Below are 22,541 nucleotides of genomic sequence, written 5' to 3'. Positions count from 1 at the left end.
TTCAAAAATTTTTTGTGTAGTCGAAGACTTTTTCAATGATTTATTTTAATTAGCCTGACATGTGTCACAGAAGGACCGTGACACAGAGGGTGGGTAGATCTAAATAGTTTATTTCAGGATGGCAGTAACAAAACAGAGATAAATGTGAATGATGAATTCGGTGATCAGATGTAGATGCCACAGAAATGGCAGGGAGAAACGGGAACCAGACACGAAGACCACAAGATGACGAGACAGGGAACCAGGGAAAATTAAAAATTAAAAAATTCACACTAGGAGAAAGGTTGCAAGGTGTCCTTCAGGTGTAACGAGATCGGACACACAAATTGTATACTTCTGCACTATTCTACACCATTTTCTAGTATAAATAGTGTAAGTAGTGCGTTCACATTGAAAACTAAGTGCACTTTACATACGCGGATGATGCACTTATTCACTGGTAAAATGAAGTGTGGAATGATGGACACTTCACACAACAGCCACGGCTTTGCTCATGTAGAGGAAGGGGGGAGCTATCGGGCGCACATGTTGGATAACTTTATTTATTTTGGATTGTGAAAGCGAAATTCTCATACAAGAGTGATTATTCACCTTATTCTTCACATTTGAGCGGGCGCAGCCATTTGAATCTTTTTGCTTAAGACTTCCGGTCTCATTCGCTTCCATTCCTTTTTTAGATGTAAAAGCTTGATATGCTGCTTGATGTTGCTAACTTATATTTTGTTATTATGTTATTCTACTTGGTCTGTATAGTCATGCAAATACTTGTTTGTAGAGCGAATAGTTTGACTGTTTTCTGACGTTTATTATTCCTAAACATTTCTCCCATAGGCGACTGAATCGAAAGTTCTAAAACAATCACAAAAATGAACGTACTTCCCTATTGAAGAATAAGGTCAATAGCGCCTCCCGATGGTGAATGATGTTATACACATGGCAGGTATTATTTGGTACTTTGGTAATTTATTTCTCTAATTTGGCAACTGACAAACGTCATCAGGGAATCGGTTTAAAGTTCCTCTTAGTAAAGAAACATCAGTGTTCCATTTGAGACGACACTACATTCATATACTATGCTGTTGAGTGTGTAAGTGCATAAGTACAAAGTGCATAGTGTATAGTGTGCCATTTAGGACGCAGCTTATAAAGTGGCAAGCTAATGGGCATGATGACGAGTGCGGGGCTAATCAGAAGGCAGGTGACCGTGATCATGCTGAATGGGGTGATTGTGGAAGGGGAGAACTGGCATGGCTGTAACATTGTGATTATTGTTCCACAATATTTAAAATGTTTCGTAAATAAAATGTATTGTGTTCATTGGGGGAAAAGTTGTTGTTTTTTACCAGGCATTAAAAAATGTATTATATATGTATTATATGTAAAATATACAGTATTTTAGTGCAGTATTCACAATACAGTGAAACTGTGATGTTTTTATCTAAGGTTATCGTACATTCAGAATCTTATACCAGCCCATGTCTACAGTTAATTTGACAGCATGATGAGATGCACCTTCTCAGTGGGTGGAGTTTAAGTTTGCACATACAGTCAGCATACAATACAAAACTGTGACTTTGTTGAGAGCATTTTAAAAATGACATCTCAGTAAGACTTACAGGATGTCTAACTGGATCAGATTTTCACTTATTCTGTTTTCATTTTCTTTAGGTAGGTGACCTGCTCTTCTGCATCACAACCTCAGTTTTGTCTACCTAACTAATAAGTATGTTGGTGTTGTTTTTCAGAATGCAGAGCACAAGATAGTGTTACTCAGACAGCTACAGTTCAAACTGCTACTGAAGGTCAAGCAGTCACTATCGAATGCACATACAAAACCAACGCATTCCCAACGCTTTACTGGTACCAGTATAAAGCAAATCAGTTCCCAAAGTATATGCTGAAGAGATATGCTGGATCAAGCGACGAAGATGACAATTTTAAGGACAGATTTAATGCAAATCTCAACAGCTCTTCTACATCAGTTCCTCTGACAATAACAGATGTGCGAGTGTCAGACTCTGCTGTGTATTACTGTGCTCTGCAGCCCACAGTGACTCAAACACTCGCACACAATGCACAACAACTTGACACACTGTTACATATCCTTTTATATGGCACGAAAAACAGCTAAATAACTATCAATCTCTGTTTTAAAAATAACACAGTACATCCCACAGTCATGAATGTAACACCAGCAAGATTTAAATGATCTTTTGTGTTTAACAGAACAAATAAAATCTCAAGCTAGTTTGAAACAAGTAAATAGTGAGTAAATGATGGCAGAATTTTCATTTATGGGTGCACTATCCCCTTATCTTGACAATAAGCTGCAGTGTTGGAGAGATGCTTTCACAAACAATTTTGGTCTACATGGAAGCTCAAATGCTGTAAAGAACTAAAATTTTGGCTAAAAATGAAAACCAGCAACAACAAAAAAACAACAAAAAAAAAACAACATCAGTCATGAGTTGTCATCATATTCTATATAAAATTACCACTGACATTAGACATTCACTCCGTCCAATGGCACACTATGCACAATGTACTTATGCACTTACACACTTAACAGCATAATATATTAATTTTGTGTCATCCCAAATGGAATGCTTGCGATTTTTTTTTACCCCAAACCTTTCCCAGATGACGATTGAGTTATATAAATAAATAAATAACATTTAAATAAGTGACTACCAAACTACCAAATAGTACCTGCCATGTGTATAACAATCACCATCAGGAGACGGCATGATCACACGAGTAAGACTGAAATTTACTTTAACAATCCAAAATAAATATTCCAACATTAGTGCCCAATAGCTCCGCCCCTTATGCTGCACGAGCAAAGCTGCGACCTTTGAGTGTATGAACATTCCAGTATTTATCCAGTTCAACAGTTAAATAAGTGCTTCGCTCGACGCTGGGGTATCCGGGTCACTTGATCTTTTTAGAAGAAAAACAATATTTCAGTTTGAATGCACTACTTTTAATACTACAAAACTGCGTAGACTGTAGGGATGAAACAACGTTGTTGCGTCATGCAACGCAAGGACGTCTGATTATTAAAAAAAAATCAAATTACTGAGCGCAGAGCAGAGTGAAAACATTTGCATGTAGTTTAGGAGTAACCAACGGATTTACACATTGAATCCTGCGTGTTCCGCTTTTATGAATGAGGTATACGTAAGTAAACATGGCAACACTTATCTCACGTTATAGGTCACGATCAAAATCATTGATGCAGTCTTTTAAAAAAGCTTTTCTTAATAAATAATTTAGTCTTGTTTCCAATCCAAATACTTAAAAAAAAGATTCTAAAATCAAGATTACTAGACAAAAAAATTGGTTGAGAAAATTAAGTGATGCTTAAAATAAGCAAAAATATTTGCCAGTGGGGTAAGAAAAATAATCTTAAAGTTTTAAGCAAACAATCACTTAAATTTGAGGTGTTTTTTTTTTAGAAAACAAGACATCATTTCTTATGCTATTCCATGTGTGTCTTGCTTAAAAAAGCTGATATTATTTTGTTATTATTATTATTATTTTTATAACAACAGCTCAGGGATGGTCAAGGAGCAACATGCTTGCACTAGGCATGGCACGATAACTGGTTAAGGTTTACCACTGTGTAAAAAAAGTCAAGGTCTTAAACCGCTAAAAATTTCTGTCACACCGTTCCTAAGGTATTTTTTTTTAAATGCTTTTTTTAGTGTTGTAAATAATTCTGTTTTTGAAACTAATAAAGACAGCAGAAGTCAATGATTTATTTGAATTATTTAGCCCAACATGTTTATTGTTCCAAACTATTATAAATGTTTACTAAAATAAAATGTATTGTGTTCAACAGGAATTTTTTGTTGTTTTTTTACTTCTCTTTTTGACATTTAAAAAGAATATATTTTACAGCAGTAACAATACCGTGGTATTTTTTATCTAAGGTTATCATACTGTCAGTCAGAATCTTATACCGGTTTGTATACTGTATACTAGTTTGCATTTTCTAAAGATTGCAGTTCTGCTTTTGAATAAAGTGTTGGAAATGAATGCTTTTCTTGTTTTGTTTTTTTATCCGATTCATTCAAATATCACATTTTAATATCTTTACACTCTCTTTGACTGTGAAATGAGAGACAATTCAGGGTAATGGATTTCATGTAAGACTCACATGCTCAAGAAGAGGAGGAGTAAAGAGCAGATCTACAACACCGAGTTAAACAACTCCTTCATTCAGTAACCTGCACTTTTTGCCCTGACTGATAAAGCATCATGTTGACCTTCGCTGTAGTCCTGTTAACAGAATTTCTCTTAATAGCATTTCATGGTAAGTTGAACTAATTATTGCATTTAATAGGTTTTCATGTAGCAAATCAGAAGTCTGATTATAAGATGTGTAAATTTCTCTCCTATAAGGTGTTTCTTCAGCTGAAGAAATCATATTCCCTAACAATAAAACAGTAATTGCCAAAGCAGATGAAAAAGTTCTCCTATCCTGCAGCTACACTGGCACGGTTTATGATTTATATTGGTACCGTCAATCCCCTGGATCAGCACCTCAGTTCCTCATAATGGAATCGTCTGGAGTTATAATACATGCTACTCCTCAGGTTCCAGGGATAAAAATTATCAATAAAAAAAACACCAAGCATGTGGAGCTGGAGATCTTCAGTGCATCAGTGGAACATTCAGCTGTGTATTATTGCGCTGCGCGGCCCACAGTGAAAGGAAACACTCTGACACTATACAAAAACCTCTGCAATCCTCAGTCAGATAGAGACAAAAGGCAAATATACAGTACTGTGTTTAAAACACACTCCCTACTATAAGACATACTAATAAAATAAGATTATACAAAACTTTATTGTTAAGACATATTCATTATATTCACCAACACATAGTATTACAGTTATAGACTGGATTATTCAATCAGTATAACTTATATTCTTATCTATACAAATCTATAAATAAATCCAATTTTGCAACGCTTCTTTTACTTCAAAATACTGTTCCTGAAATACATCAGTATTCTATTTTATGCATTTTATTTTAAGCTCACTATAACTTACTATTGATCAACTTATTCCCTAATTCTGTGTGAAAGTAAAAATAGTAACAGTAAATAGGAGAGATCATAAGAGAAATATAAAATCTCATATTTGGTGTCAGGTTGCCTTTTTATATAAAAACAAATAGATTAATACATATATATGTAAATAAAATTTAAGGCAAATATATAAGCCCTACTGTAAAATTGTTAAAAAAAATTATAATAATAATAAATAAATAAATTCCAATATTTCCCAAGTGCTTTAATGGAGAAAAACCAACTAATTGCTTTTGTCTTTGTCATAATGAGAGTATTCAACATTTTACTAGGTATTCAAGATACTAGTATTCAGTGTAAAGTGCCATTGAAAGATTTAACTAGGTTATTTAGGTCAACTAGGCAAGTTAGGTTAGTTAGGCAAGTCATTGGACAACAGTGGTTTGTTCTGTAGCCAACAGAAGACTAATATTTACACAAAACATATAAAAATATATTAAATAAATAAAAACATTCAAGACATTCAATGGAAACATTTGAAAAATAATTTAAATGTCACAGTAGGGCTAATATTTTTCTTTCAACTCTTATGTATTTAGCTTATGAGAATGCATACATGTTTTATGCCACTTGGGGGAGATGTTTTGACAAAAAAACAGTATATCCAACATCACTTATACAGTCAAATGCCAGACATCAAACTTCTCAAACAAGGAGTTGGAGTCTCTCAACAGGATCCAGGTTGATTTAAGAGAACATTGTTTTACTTCTGTGTGCCTTATTCATTATGATTACAGCAAGAAGATGTCTGGAAACTCTTTTAATCCTGTTTGCGACTAGCATGGGTAATGTACTTTACCTTCTGTTATGCATGTATTTTCCCTCATGATTTTTTTCCTACAACAAATTTACTAAATAATGTACTGTCCTACAGAATCCAGAGCACAAGACTCAGTTTATCAGCCAAAAACCCTCCAATCAGCAAATGAAGAGGATGCAGCAGTAACCTTGGATTGTAAATACAGTACATCAAGCTCAAACCCTACTCTACTCTGGTACAGACAAGATGATTATGGCTCTCCGAAATACATTCTACTAAGATATAAATTTGGAGATGGAGATGAAGCTACTGAGTTCAAGGGACGATTTGGGTCCAGACTCGATTCTGCTTCAAAATCAGTTCCTCTGACGATTCAACATCCGCATGCGTCTGATTCTGCTGTTTACTTCTGTGCTCTGCTGCCCACAGTGACAACAGGATATTCAGTGCTTCAACAAAAACACACTTGAGCTCACAGACATGAACTTATACTGTATTATAGTATTGTGTTATATTAGCAATTTTGATACTTGATAGTAGAAATATTGTGCTATTGTTGATACCGTTTCACAATGCCATGCACGGTGACCTGATAAGATTGTCAAAAATAACATAAATATGCACTGAAGTTAGTCTAGTATTTAGAGCCTTTTTAACTGATTAACATTTATGAAAAGTATAGAGATGAATGCACATGTATAAATTAATTGTATGGAACCCTGCATTTTTTACGGTCTATATTTGCATCATTCAAAGAGATTGAATGATTGAATTTATGGAGGACTCAAGGAGATAAATTAATTTCAGTTTATTAAAAATGTTACAATTTTTAAAATATAGACCATTTTGAGGGATGTAAACAAAAACAATGGTCCTAACGCATTTCCTGTTTTACATTTGTTTTTATTTCTATAGGTTCTGAGCATCCAAAAAGAGCCACATATTAACTGATAATGTTATGATAGTCATTTAAACATTGAGTTATGATTGAATTACCTCTTGTTACAGTTATGAAATAGTTTGATAACAAGCAGGAAATGTTCATGGGCCAATGACATGATGACACTGAAATGGTCTATACAGTAGTGGTCTCTGTCTATCATCAACTTGTACCAAATACTTTTCTGCATTTTTGTCCTTATGCAAAGGAGAGTTTATAATACAAATATAAAGAAAACAGTTTGCCGATGCTTAATCATTTAGTCATACGGGTAAAATATAATACATTTGTAACGATGAAATCTGGTACATATTAGTACAACTTACAGTTAAAAGATGACAAAACACCAAAACACATTTTTTGAGATGTTGACAGTCATATGTGTGTCCCACACTGCTAAAAACACTAGGAGAACACATATTTAGCTAAAATTTGTATATTTCTGCCTATTCAATGTGTAACAAAAATAAATAAATAACATGAGGATAATTATGACTCTCAAATCCTTAAAAAAAAGAGGAGTGTATTGTCACCCACTCATTAAACTCATCACCCACTGACAGGAATATGCCAAATATCCCAGACATAAAACCCAAATCAAACTCAAGTTACTGCAACTTTGTTTTATGGATAGTACCAACAATCATTCTTATAGAATTAAGCAAGCAAGTATTTAGAATTGACTTTGAATAAATGTATGATTTACTGAGTAGACATACACAGCAGACTGATGCAGGTTATGTTTTTGTTAGCAGAAAGTTGCTAGGCAACAGAGGCATGCATATTCAAAGGCACAAGAATAAGCAGCGGACGCAGAAATAAATGCGGTCAGTTTGACCATTATGGCTATTTAAGGTATACTTTTCTGTGTTTCATTATTTTAATAAAGTAGCAATGTTAGAATGCAATACACGCATTAATATTTTTTTTATTTATTAAAGTTACAAAATTTGAAAACGCTCAAAATGACTGAAAACAGGAAAAAACAAATGCTTGGAAGAAAAGGATTGAATTAAAATTTTGTAATTAAAATTGTATTTTTAAGGGAACTATCATTAATTTAGGTCACAATTCATAGTATTAATAAACCATAACAACTAGATTAATAAACTAATTAGCTGTTTATTGATAGTTAGTAAGTTAGAAGTTGGATTTCGGTTTTGGGTAGGATTTAGGATTCAGAATAAGATCATACCAGTCAGGCCCGGCCCTAACCAATTTGGTGCCCTATAGGCAAGGTGGCGCCTAGTCACATCGCAGTAAATTCCACTGCTAGTGTATAGTCATAAGAAAATAATAGCTTTTTGATCGACTACTACAAGCTGGGAAAACGTCAGATAAATATGCCAATGCAACTAACGTTATTGCTGAATAGATCTAATATTTACACATTTGCTTGAGGAAGTAATGATGGAGGTAGTTATATTACTATTACTATGTTCCATAACATCAACAATAACAATAACAATATGCACTTCCATAACATAAGCTGACGTTAAAACTAACAGATAGCACTATAGATATTTATTGATAAGCAATGTTATGCCATATCTGTCAACGTTGGGATGTAAAAAAATATGGGACAACAAATAGCTTCAAATAGTAGAATACATAGCAAACATTAGAAAATATTGACAATAAAATAAAAGGGTTAACCTATTAAAAACAATGGCTTTTACAGAAATTAAATAAAGCTTTAAAATCTGTTTAACTTTTAATTGTATTTGCATATTGATTAAAGTTACTACAGTTATTTAGTCAAGAGCAGCAAATGAATCTCTTATTGTGTTTTGTTTGATAACAGAGATGTTAATGTAAGAATGCACAGATCTATATAAATGAATGAATGAAGCATTCGACTACTTTAGTAACTGTTCGTGTTCTCATTTATGAGAAAATTAGTTGTGTTTAAAATAAAACACGCAGGACAGGGCAAAAAAAAAAAACGTAAAAAAATAAGCACTTTTCCGACGGTCCCTTACTGAGAGCTCCAATCCGTGCGAGCTCTCCCAGCTAAACAGAGCAGTGGTCATACTGTAGAGCGAAAAAAACAGAAAAAGACAGCTGTGAAACATAACCAGCATTGTCTTTTTGTAGGAAACACACTTTAGATCTTTTTACGGTAAGAGGTTTTTGAGTTATTGCCTTATATCACTGAATGTGTCAGGAATATCAAGAACAAAACCAATTTAACCGCGCTCATTTCTGGCGTCCCCCTAGATGTACAGCGCCCTTAGCATTTGCCTATACTGCCTATGCCACAGGCCGGCCCTGATACCAGTTCATGCTAATGAACCTTCAATATATCTTAAAAATAGGCAGGTAATAAGCCAATAGTTAAAGTGTTACAGAACTATCCTTTCAATAAATATTTAACACATTTAGCACTGTCGCCTCACACTGGTTGAAGCACCAGCTGGGTCTGTTGGCATTTCTGTGTGGAGTTTGCATGTTCTCCCAGTGTTTGCTTGGGTTTCCCCCCACAGTCCAAGACATGCGCTACAGCTGAGTTAAATAAAATTAAATTAGTGTATAAGTGTATGAATGTGTGTGTGAGTGTGTGTATGTATGGGTGTTTCCCAGAACTGGACTGTAGCTGGAAGAGCGTCTGTTGTGTAAAACATATGCTGGAATAGTTGGCGGTTTATTCCTTTGTGGCAATCCTTCATATTTAAGGGACAAAGCCGAAGGAAAATAAATGAACGACATTCAATGTTAAAGGTCTTTTTGTCTTTTATTCCAGTTTAGGAACGGTCACTGTGAAAACAAGATTGCTTACTGTAAAGATTCATTATCTTCTAAAGGAAGTGCTGTTTTAAGGGGAGGTGCTTAGAGAAGACAATCTCTGACAGACTGTGTGTGTGTGTTAACAGTCTTAACCATTTGTTCAGCAGATCAACAAATCCTTCAAACTGCAAAATGGAGCTCAGGTTTTTAGTTCTGTTCTGTACCATTCCATGTAAGTATTCTTTTTACATTCTTATTTAGTTCTTTGGATTTAATGTAATCTTATGATAAATTCTCTTCGACTTCATGGTCATAAAAATTGTGTAGTAAAATTATACAATTTGATCTACAGGTGTTACTTTTGGGAATGACATCACACCAGTCCAGACCGAGGTGTTTGGGGCAGAGATGGACAATATAACAGTGTCCTGCAAATACTCTTCAGCAGTTAGTCTGCAGTGGTATCGCCAGTATCCTGGTTCAGCACCTGACTTTCTTTTGACAATACATAGGACTGGAAGTGTTTCCCGAAGTTCTACAATTGTGAATGAAGATCCTTGGTACTATGGAAAACTGAATAAAGAGAAAACCCATGTGTTTCTGGAGATCTCCACTGCTAAAGTGTCAGACTCTGCTGTGTATTACTGTGCTCTGCAGCCCACAGTGACAGGAAACACACAAACACTGTACAAAAACCTCACTTAGTGCAGGGGTTCTCAAACTTTTTAGCTTTCTACCCCCAAAATAACAATTCCAGTGACTCGCAACCCCCACTACCCTCGGAGATGGTAATAAACATACAAATATTTCACACAACAGTGCACACACCAGTAGGAACTATATAAACGAGCTTATTCACTTGTTTAATTTAAAATTAACCTCACTTAATGACAATGGTGGGCATGATATTTACACCACAAGACTATTTTTGGTTTAATTTTGGAGACTGCCACTTGGAAAATGTCCTCAATATTCAGTCGTGGCCTTTATTTTAAATATAAAAGTGCCATAAAGGTGTCAAAAGTGTAACATTGTGCCGTAAAATCAAACTGCTGCAACTAAAACTAGTGCTGTATTGTAATCTAGCATAATAACCCCAGATGTCCAATTTTCAATGGAAAAAGAATTGAAAGCCTAATGGCGTCTTATTTCCATGTTGCTTTTTATGTAACTATTAAGCACTATTTTTGTCAGAACCCGGGTTTGAACTTTGCCCTCTTTCTTTTCTGACATCGTTTTCTATCTTTCCTTACTGACAACATTCTAATTTGTCTCCAAATTGCTGTGTAACTTCACTCAGTTAGCGTCTTTAACAGTTAGTAGCCTCACATGTTACTGCCAGCTGCCTTTCATTTCTGCTAATAGCTGCTCCTATATCTGAGGGTGTTTCGCTTCTCCTTTTGCCAGAGAGTTGGGTTTCTTACAGCCTTCTTGTCAGTCTGTTGTATGTTATCTTTGTGTTTTCTGTCCAGTTCCCTGGAGCCATTCCGGATTTGGTCTGCCCTGCTGGAGAGTTGATCTTTTGCGTTGCCATTGCCCTTCTCCTGCATTACCTATCCTGGACCAAAAACTAACTTTATTTTTTGATTGAAATTTAGCCCACTCCTGATTTTTCTTTTTCATGTGGTGCTACTATTTTTTGTTGGTATTTTTTTTTCCTGTATTGTTGAACATTGCCTGTGGTCCAGTTTTCAGTTTATTTTTTACTAAAGTCCAAGATCTGCTCTGGAATCTCAGCAAATGCTGAGTCACTTTCTTTTTGCTTATTTTATTAAAAAAAAACCTATTTAATCAAACTCCTCTGCTTTTGGGTCCTTTATACAGACATCCCTGACAATTTTTATCTTCTGCAAGATATGGATAAAATATGGTAATTTCAACAGTTTAATAACATATGATATTTCTGGAAATCACCAAACAACCCTCTTCCCCTCATTAGCTACGCTTCTATCCACCTATTTTTATGTGCATTTTGGTTATGTGCATCAATTTTGAAAATGTGCACAATAAACTTATGCGCAAAACTGAGAAGGATAAATGTTTTATCCGATAAGAAAAATGTGCATAAACTATGATAAAAATACTTTTACCACACAAATTCCAGTATGCGCATTAAAAAGATCATGTCATTTTGTTATAAGAAATCATGTGATGATAAAAATGTGTGCAAATGGATAAACGAGCAGGCTGAGCACATCGCAAAATATCTCAAATGTTGTTTTGGTCATTCTAAAACGCCTTAACTGTTTCAATATAAGTGTTATTATATTAATAATGACCTCCACAATTAGGAGCGATATTCCAGTTTTGTGCATAAAGTTAATTCGCGGTTTTGGATGGAAACATCTTGTGACCCCCATTTGAGAACCACTGACTTAGTTAATGATTAAATATTCAGCATATATAGTAACACGCTAAGGAAAACTCATATGCTGTAATATTTAATTTTGACGCATTGCAGTATACTTAAAGCTATATTTATATAAAAACACATGTTGTTTGCAATCCTACGCAGTTAACAGTTAGATCAAGAAAAATATACTCTTCAAAAATAAAGATTATTGTCATTGATGGTTTTCACAACTAAACCCTTAAAAACATACACAGACTTTCCCACAGCACAAAAGCGCTTTCATGGTGTATTAAAATAATAAAAAAGATTCACTGGATTTACTAAATTCTTTTAAGTGGTTGCAAACGATTTATATGGGCTGAATTTAAACAAGCAAATTAAGTTAAACATTACATTTCATTTGTTTGTTTAAATTCAGCCAATAGAAATTATTTGCAATCACTTACTTTAAAAAATATTGTAAATCTAATGAATCTTTTTTCACTGTAGATCATTATAATGTAAACTGAAAGTGCTAAAGAGAATGGTTTATTTATTTTTTTCTTTTTGTCTTTAATGCTATCAATAAGAAAACCCACATAGGGAAACCTAAATTTGTAAGAATTTATTAAACTAAGTGACTTAAATACATTTATCATTCTATAAAGAACATTGCTGAAGTAAATAGAGAAAATGTGTTGTTCTGTGCTCCAACAGATGAGGGCAGCAAAATCACATGAGTTCTGTCTCATTCATACATACACTGTAAAAAATGCTGAGTTCCACACAATTGATGTGTTGAGACAACATGAAGAAATTAAGGTAACTTCTTTGTTTTTACAAATATAAATGAATTGAACCTAAAACAATTAAGTTGTCCCCAAAAAAACCTCAAGAATAGTGTTGATTCAGCTCATTTTAAATATGTAATTTGAACAATGAGTGAACGTCAATTTTTGAGTGCGAGTATTTCTTTGATGTTTCCTCATAACAACTAATACTGTATGTATCAACATTTCTGTCTTTTTTCACTTGGTCCATGTCATTTGCTAAACTATATGCACTAGATCAGGGGTGTCCAAACTCGTTCCTGGAGGGCCCTGGTCCTGCATAGTTTAGCTCCAACTTCCTTCAACACACCTGCCTGGATGTTTTTTAGTAAACAGCTTGATTAGCTGGTTCAGTTGTGCTTAATTAGTGTTAGAAATATGCAGGACACCAGCCCTCCAGGACCGAGATTGGACACCCCTGCACTAGATATACACTGTAAAAAATGCAGGGTTTCACACAATTTATTCATGTTGACCCAACACTTTTAACAAATGTATGTGGATTGAACATAAAAAAATCAACTTGTCCCAATGAAATCTCAAGAATCGTGTTGTTTCAGCTTATTTTAAATAAGTAGCTTGAACGAGCAAAAAAAAATATTTTTTTAAGTGTAGATCAGTTCCTAATGCAGTTCCAGGTTAAAGATAATAGACTCGCAATAGTATAGAAAACACTTCCTGCCATTTTAAAGCACACAGAGCATGTTCCATGATTACTGTAACCACACCCACATTAACGAACAGCAGAGCTTACATAAGTCTCAGGGCAATCATTCACCCATTAAACTGCTCTGATCTTTGTATTTATTTTATAATGCTACATTCAGCATAATCTATTAGTTATCACATTCTAATAACTCAATCACAATATAATCAATCATCTCTAAAATAAAACTTCAAAGCACACTCAGAAGAGATGGATGAAAGACAACTGTTACTCATGATACTTTTCACAGTTTCAGGTAATACATTTAATTCACAACTAATTCACATTAGATCATAATATATATATTTATAATTCTTCTTACATTACAGGCACTGATAGAATTGGACCAGAAGGAGAAACTAATATACTCCAAGAAGAAGGACAGTCTGTGACACTGAGCTGCACATATGAAACAAACAGCAACACCATTTATCTTTACTGGTACAGACAGTATCCAAAGACAAAACCTGAATTTATACTGTATAAAGGTGCTCGATCATGGAGCAGTGAGGATATTCCAGATAGTTATGAATCAGCTACATCACATACATCCACTAAACTCATTATTAAGAGTGTATCTCTGTCAGATTCAGCTCTCTATTATTGTGCCCTATTAGTTAGAGCCCAGTGATACAAAATGCCTGAGACGCTTTACAAAAACTCATACAAAATGAATGCTTTGAAGAGTCTTTAATTAGTCAGTATCAAAACACATCAAGCTTTTATAAACCACAAACACAAAATGTGGCAACAGCTGTGAATTTGAAAAAGAAAAAGGTTACATGAAGGTGCGTGCTGCATTTATGCATCTCTTTTATGCTTCTCACTTCTCATGTTATCTGTAAAACTGTTTTTTTTATATATAATTATGTTTTTTTTTTATATTTATTTGCATTTATTTCAAATGAAAGCAGTAAGGTCTCTTTAAATACTACATATAGTAGTCACGAGAGAAATGTTAATATAATATTGGAACAAAATTAAAAAACAAATTGATTAAAAGCTGACTTTTAAATACAATTTTGAAATCCCGATTCTGTTTTTAACCCCTACCCCTTGTAACAGAGTGTGAAGGGGAAGGGCTTCAAATTTACCCCTAAGAAATGGGACAGCACTGCAACACACACACACACACACACACAATTACATGTCATTGTGAGCTTAGAGATTGACGATGGTGACTGCTGTAGTTATTCCAGTTACATTATTTTTTAGTATATATCTTCAGGAAATCCCTAAAGGCAATGACATCATGTTATATGTTATCATAAGGATGTAATATGGCAATAAGCTTGTAACTGTACAGTGTATTTAGAGTTTGGCCATATTAATCTATGTAAGCACAAGTAAAGAGGATTAATGGTTTAACAAACATCGTAAAAGGTAATTCCCAGGTATTTGAGTGTCAGATGTGGAAGTATGTTGTGGGACTACTAAACAGGAGTTGTTATTATTATTCATTATAGATAGCAAAATTTAGCAAGTTTTTTTGTAAGCCCTATGCCTTAAAGGGCACCTAGGTTAACCATTTTTTCTAATTTAATTGAAGTCTTTTGCGTCTCAAGAATGTGTAAGTTTCAGCTCAAAACATCTATCAGATTTATCATTATACCTTTACCTAGATCCTGTCTTATACATCTTTCCACCAGGGGTTTGTTTAGTCGTACTGCGTCTTTAAGGCAAGTCCTCACTGCCTACTGTTTCTACGTGCCTTAAATCTCCTCCCTCGACTGCATCAGACAACAGACAGACTTAAAGGAAGAAGGTCTCCCACAGCGTTTGTGAGAAATACTACAGTAAGTACTTTACCCATGAGTATTTGTTGTGTAGTTGCATTGATGAATGACACGCAATATCGTTACAAAGTTCACGCGCACACACACACACACACACCGCAGGGGAGACGGAGACGGAGACAGAGACACACACACAGACACACCGCGCTTAGCTTAGCACTGTTTTTGCACGCAAATGTGTCAGGATACAGGCTAATCTCCACTGCTGTATGGATATCTGTTATGTTAGTGTACAAAATAAACCTGAATTATCGTCCACAAACCAGGATTAAAGCGTCTTCTTTCATAATTGTTCTGACACGCGGCTGTGCTGATGAAGTAAAGCTGAAGTAGCTTGCTGTACTTCATTACACACGTGCACTGTTTTAAAACATTTTAAACATGTGAAACTTACTCTTGATCACATTTGATGACTATTGATGATCCTAGCCAACTGAACAGACCTTTTATTCCCACTTGCTTTGCGCACGTCTGGTCTTGTTGACAAATATACACGTCACTACCGGGACATGCTACGCTAAGCTATCCATCAATTCGGTGGGCAGGGGGACCGCAGTCCTACATAAAGTTGCGGTCGGTCTGAAAACCGCACCAAATTGGTCCACCGTTTTTATGTTGTTAAATTGAAAAAAAAGGACTGGGTGTGTTTATATCACCCCAATATGATGGTCTATACACTATATATACACACGTCTGTCCAAACAGCTTGAAAAGTAGACTTTTGACCATACAGTAGGTGCCCTTTAAAGCTAATGAGAATTAGGACACCCCCTGAATGTGAACATGCAAAACAAGGGCTAGGGGTAAGAGAAAGGCTAAGGTGTGAAATTGGGATTGGGACAAAGTTTTCTTATTGTAGGTGCCTTGTAATTCAGAATCATGTCATGATGACAGGAGGAGGAGCTTAACGTTATACAATACAGCCGAGTAAATATGAACACCACACACACACACACACACACACACACACATGCAACAAAGTGTAAAGCAGCTGCTTTGTTTTTAACTTGCAAAAAATTAAGTGAACATGTTGATCTGCATCATCATACTTCTGTCATCAATTGAAGGTATATAACTGTAAAGTTTAAAATTTTTTAAAACAATTAAAGTGTTTAAAAACTGTCACTTTTTATTTTTGCAGGTTCCAGAGCTTTAGAAGCCATCGATCCAAAAACTGACAGAGAGTTTGCTGTTGAAGGTGACAATGTGACTCTCTCTTGTAACTACAGTGGATCTGTTCGTGGCGTTCACTGGTATCGACAGTACGCAGCTTCGCCACCACAATTCCTCATACTAGAAGATTCAGGAGTAACAACTCCAGCAAATCCACCAGTTCCTGGAATCTCCATCAATCACAGAAAAGCAGAAAAACATGTGGATCTGCTGCTCTCCTCTGCTGCAGTATCAGACTCTGCTGTGTATTACTGTGCTCTGAGGCCCACAGTGACAGGAAACACTGAGACACTGTACAAAAACATCTCATAAACAGTACAATAAGCCTTAAAAAGTATACAAACCAAAGCTAAAACTCAACATAAATTTGCAAAAATACATACACTGAAAAAAAGATTTCGGCAAAATTGTTGCTATGGGTTGGAATTTAAACAAATTAAATGTAGTAATTCATTAACTCATTTATTTTCTTTTTGGCTTAAAACCCTTTATCAATTCGGGGTAACCACAGCGGAATGAACCGTCAACTTATTTAGCACGGTTTTTACACAGCGGATGCCCTTCCAGCCGCAATCTATCTCTGGGAAACATCCACACACACTCATTCACTACAGACAATTTAGCTTACCTAATTCACCTCTACCGCATGTCTTTGGACTGTTGGGGAAATTGAAGCACCCGGAGGAAACCCACGTGAACGCAGGGAGAACATGCAAACTCCACACAGAAACGCCAACTGACCCAGCCGAGGCTCGAACCTAAATGTAGTAATGTGCAACTTATATTGTTTAAATTCAGCCCAAATAAATAGTCTACAACCACTTAACAAAAAAAAAAAGATGTAGTAAATCAAATGAATCGTCTTTGAATGATTTTTTCAATATTTGATTTGTTCAATAGTAAACTTGTCAACAAATAAGGCGGCTTGTACAGGCAATATTGCTAAAGTGATCTGAATTACCAGTACACAGCTACAATTATTAAAATATACTGAAACAGTCAGATTTCAACCATCACTACTGTACTGAAATATAGCTCATTTACAATACAATTTAAAAACAACTGTAAGAAAAAATATTTTATATTTTATGTGCAAAGTTTAACACATTTATTGTGTTAAAGTAGCATGCTATGGGGAAAAAACACTCAAAAGTATTGTACTGTATATCAGTTACTGATTATACAGATTAACAAATTACTGGTTATGCACATTTATAGTACATTATGTAATGTACAGTAGTAATACAATTAATAGAAATTGATCACCATAAACACGGAACTGAGGACTGTATCTTTAAGAGGAGGTGCTTCAAACAAGGTATCCTCTGATGTACACTGAATGAATGTTTACATCAGTTACGATTTTTCTGTGATTCAGATGAAATTGAACAGAGTACTGAACTGAAAAAAAAATATGCTACTTGTTTTGACTTTGTTCAGCTGTTTTGTGTGTAAGTCCCCTTTTAAAACCTTAATTTTTCTTATCGGAATCTCTTTGTTAGCTGAACTATATGTCAAATGTTGATCTGCAGGTGTCAGTTTTGGGAATGTCATCACATCGGTTGAAACCCGTCTGATTCATACAGAAGGAGACGTTATAAGTGTCTCCTGCAGCTACTCCTCAGCAAGAACTTTATTCTGGTATTTCCAAAATCCTGGATCGGTTCCTCAATTTCTTTTCATCATTCTCCATTCCAATGGAGAAGTTTTACAAAAATCTGAAGCTGTGAAAGATCCTCGATTCTCTGCAAAAGTGAATGAAAAGAAAACCCATGTGTTTCTGGAGATCTCCTCTGCTAAAGTCACAGATTCAGCAATTTACTACTGTGCCTTGGAGCCCACAGTGACAGGAAAACAAACAGCACTGTACAGAAACCCTCACTCACTGTATTTTGAAAAAGAGGCAAAGCATACACAAAACTTTCAACAATATTTCAGCATACAATAAAGAAAAACACCATCACAGCTGACCAAAAGAGATTAAAGATTAAAGTAAAATATAATCAAATTAATTTCACACTTTTTAAACAATGAAATTGTGTTCAAGCCAAGATAATTCTCAATTCTGTCTGCCATGTAAAATCTAAATGACCTTTAAATAATAATAATAAATATCTTAATAATAATAATAATAATTATTATTATTATTATATCATCTGAAACGTGTGTGAGGGTATCCTACATTAATTTTAAATCATCCTAACAGAATAAAACAGAATCGAACATTAGAATACAACAGAACAGAATAAAAGAGTTAAAGTTTTAGTATTGTAAGGATTGTAAAAAAAAAAAAAAGTATTATATAAAGTAATGTGTGTATTTTTAATCATGCAACTGTCTGTCTACAGTATATACTGCATATATTGTCTATATTTAGGACCACTTGAATATTTAGAACACACTTTGAAAAGTCTTGTCATCATTTGCACGAGATGAGGGCTGAATGCTGTAAATCTGAGTGGGAGGAGTTTAACACTGGCATCATGAGATTCAAGAAGACTGTCAACATTTCACAAGTGTGTTTAGATCATCTGAGTGTCTCCTGTTCAAACCTGCCATCATGTTGATCTCTTTCATTATTATACTCCTATCATCAGCTCAAGGTAGGCTATAGCTCCAGATGCATTCTTTAAAAGATGGATGTAAACCTTGGAACAAATGTGCTTTTTATAAAATGTATAATTAGGTACAGTGCACTTGAAATAACTAAAAATTTCATTTACATTTACATTTTTCATGATGTAAATCTAGATTCCAGTGCTACAGAAGCCATCACACCATACAGGGCTTATGAATTTGCTTTTAAGGATGACAGAGTGATCCTCTCCTGTAACTACACTGGTTCTGCTCGAGGTCTGCACTGGTATCGACAGTATCCAGGTTTACCACCCCATTTCCTCATACTGGATTACTATGGGGCAGTTACTCATGCAAAACCTCCGATTGCTGGAATCTCCATCAAACACAGAAAAGACGACAGCAGTGTGGATCTGGAGATCTCCTCTGCTGCAGTATCAGACTCTGCTCTTTACTACTGCGCACTGGAGACCACAGTGACAGGAAAAGCATCTACACTGTACAAAAACGAGCTTAAATATGACTGTGCAAGACAAACGCTTTATATACAGTAAACATCACACAGTGGACATATATATGAGCTTCTTACATTACTACTGTAAATCTGTAATCTGTTATACTGTAAAAATATAAATGTCAAACAATAGACAAAAGGCATTAAACAGATTATCACTTAGATAAGGGCATAAAACAAGAGTCATATGCACCTAAACATTGATATGTACTTAAATATTGTTACACTGACTCTAAACATGCGCAATGGCAAAAAAGGAAACAAACATATTCATAATTTATGATGACACATTTTTTAAAGCACACTTTTAAAATAAATGGACAAACCCATCTGCAGTTATGAGCTCCACCACAAGGGGGCAACAATCACTTATGTTGTTTTTTTCACCAGACCTCAATCCTCTGTGCTCACATGAAAACACTATTCACTAATTTATTTGAAAGCATAGACTGCATATTTTATTTTACTAAGCCACGCCCACATCATTTGAATAAAACAGAATTTGATTCAGTCTGAAATTTTTTTTTTATTCCCTCATCAGCTGCTCACGTTTTATACAAGACATTCTACTTAATTATATTAAATCAAAGAAGAAAACCGAATAAATCAATACAATAAATCTCAATCTGATGCTTTAAATTAAACTTTGGTAAAGATGAAAACACGGCAGATGCTACTCATGATGCTCACAGTTTTAGGTAAATATATACTGATATTCAATATTGATTACTTCTATAAATTACCTCATTACTCTGACAGCAATAATTGAACAAGATAACCATATTGCACTGTTGAATTCCAAAATAGGTGGATATACTGATAGGATTGGACCAGGGGAAGGAGACACAAATATAATCAGTATGGAAGGAGAGTCTGTGACACTGAGCTGCACATATGAAACAAACAGTAATGACATCTGGCTTTATTGGTACAGACAGTTTTCTAACAGAGAACCAGAATATATACTGTTTAAAGGTGCTCGATCAAGGAGCGAGGAGGATTTACCTGACGGTTTTCAGTCAAGGACATCAGACTCAACCACTGAAATCACTATTAACAGTGTGCGTCTGTCAGATTCAGCTCTCTATTACTGCGCTCTTGAAGTAGCCCAGTGATACAAAATCCCTGAGGCGCTTTACAAAAACTCACAAGAAAATAATGCTTTGAAGAGACTTTAATGAAATCGCTATCAAACCACATCATATCTCTATAAACCACAAACATGATATGTGGCAACAGCTGTGAAATTGCAAAGTTAAAAGGAGTTACATACAGTAAGGGCAGGTGAATCTAAGAGTTATGATACAGTATTATTGTTATTAAAAATGATATTAATATATTACATTGTGCTATCCTGATGAATGAAATTAGTTACAAAGTAATTAGTTTATTAATCAGTGTAAATTAAATTTTCATTGGAAAAATTTAAGAAATTGCTTTTAATTTTTATTAGGTCATTTAATTATAGTTACTTAAAACATACTTGAGGCGACGCAGTGGCGCAGTAGGTAGTGCTGTCGCCTCACAGCAAGAAGGTCGCTGGATGTTTCCCACAGATGGGTTGCAGCTGGAACGGCATGCACTGTGTAAAAAACGTACTGGATAAGTTGGCGGTTCATTCCTCTGTGGCGACCTCGGATTATTAAAGGGACTAAGCTGACAAGAAAATGAATGAATGAATGAATAAAACAAACTTGCCAAAAATACTGTGCATAAATTTGACAGTTCTATATAAATCATTTCAGAGAAGCAAATTAATTGTAAATATATGTAGTTTTTGTCATACAAATATATTTGCAGAATAATAGATTTGTCAAACAAATGAGCATGCTTAAGAAACAATGAATTGAGTAGCAAATTAATGTCAGTTTATTGTTTGTATGAAAGATGGTGTTACTATTACTTTTGAAATGTTTTGTGTTTAGATATATACAGGACATTTCTTAAGTGTTAATTATTTTAAATAAATCTAAAAGGCCATCAAAATAGTTTCATTTTCATTCTGTAGGTTTTGAGAGTTGTACACATTTATTATTTGGAGTCAAGAAGTCAATTACTTATTAAACAATGAAGAATCTAACTAAGGATCTGTTAATCCTTGTAGCAAACTTATGTGCGTGTTGTTTCAATAAAACAACCATTCATTTGTGTTGTATTTTATTTTCATTTGTTTAATTTATTCTTTATTTTACTTAATCATATGATCATTAGTCATTTATATAATCATCATTATAACATTTTATTGATCATTAGTTAATAATTTAATTATTATTTATCATTTATTATGTTTTTAGATTCTACTATTAATATTCTCATATAATTATTGCTTTAAAATTACTTCATTTTTCTATATTGTTATAACCTTATGACTGTGCAGATTCACAGCTGCTGCGCTCGTGCATCCAGGTTAATCATGAACAACTCAGTGCGCATGCGCTAGTCGCACTATCGCGGTCTGATTATGTTTCAATTAAGTTTTATATGCATCAAATACATAACATCTGTGCCAAACATTTCAACTGATGAACATATATTAACAATAATACAACTGTATAGCTGAATTACATGTACACATTGGCATGTTACAGCCCTAATGGAGTAGGATTATGTGAAACTCCATATAGATACATATTGCAATGATTTCGGGTACTTACTTAGCGATGCACACACACACATATATGCACAGTCCTTAAATGCTCTGCTGATTTTGACTCTATAATACTTGTTTTATAACTTTAAACTATCAACAACCACCACTGAGCTTTATTCTAGCTATCGATCTTCCCGGTCCGTGGTGGATTTTGGCATAGTCTATTTCACATGAGATGGCGGGGGTGAGTGGAAGAAAGCAAGTCGCGGGGGGAATATTTTCTACAGAAATAATTTATTATTTCTTATATGGCCAAAGTAACAAAGTAATTAGATAGTAGTTAAAACTATGTTAATCATGTAAATACTGTATGGTAATCAGTAATACATTACAATTTACAGGTACTGTAACTTACCCAACACTGCCTGTAGCTTTAATACAAGAGTGTAGTACTAGGAAGGTTGTGGGTTTGATTCTCATAGAAAGCATGAAGAACTG

The 22,541-nt window shown here is 34.6% G+C and overlaps 1 long non-coding RNA gene and 2 gene segments (V, D, J or C); 2 read left to right on the top strand and 1 right to left on the bottom strand.

The window, feature by feature from the left end:
- The window catches only part of LOC141378436 (uncharacterized), a 373,512-nt gene that overhangs the window by 230,331 nt on the left and 120,640 nt on the right, over positions 1–22,541 (bottom strand). The gene's annotated exons all lie outside the window — the stretch shown is intronic.
- Positions 9,666–11,318, top strand: LOC141378429 (T cell receptor alpha variable 9-1-like). The segment is given in 2 exon segments: positions 9,666–9,757; positions 9,878–11,318. Coding segments are annotated over 2 exon segments (393 nt in total).
- On the top strand, positions 18,854–19,493 carry LOC141379223 (T cell receptor alpha variable 9-2-like). The segment is given in 2 exon segments: positions 18,854–18,965; positions 19,114–19,493. Coding segments are annotated over 2 exon segments (423 nt in total).

The sequence above is a fragment of the Danio rerio genome, chromosome 2, assembly GCF_049306965.1.
Source record: "Danio rerio strain Tuebingen ecotype United States chromosome 2, GRCz12tu, whole genome shotgun sequence".
Taxonomy (NCBI): domain Eukaryota; kingdom Metazoa; phylum Chordata; class Actinopteri; order Cypriniformes; family Danionidae; genus Danio; species Danio rerio.
The sequence above is the reverse complement of the archived record's forward strand: the minus strand, read 5'-3'. Positions and strand labels throughout refer to the sequence as shown.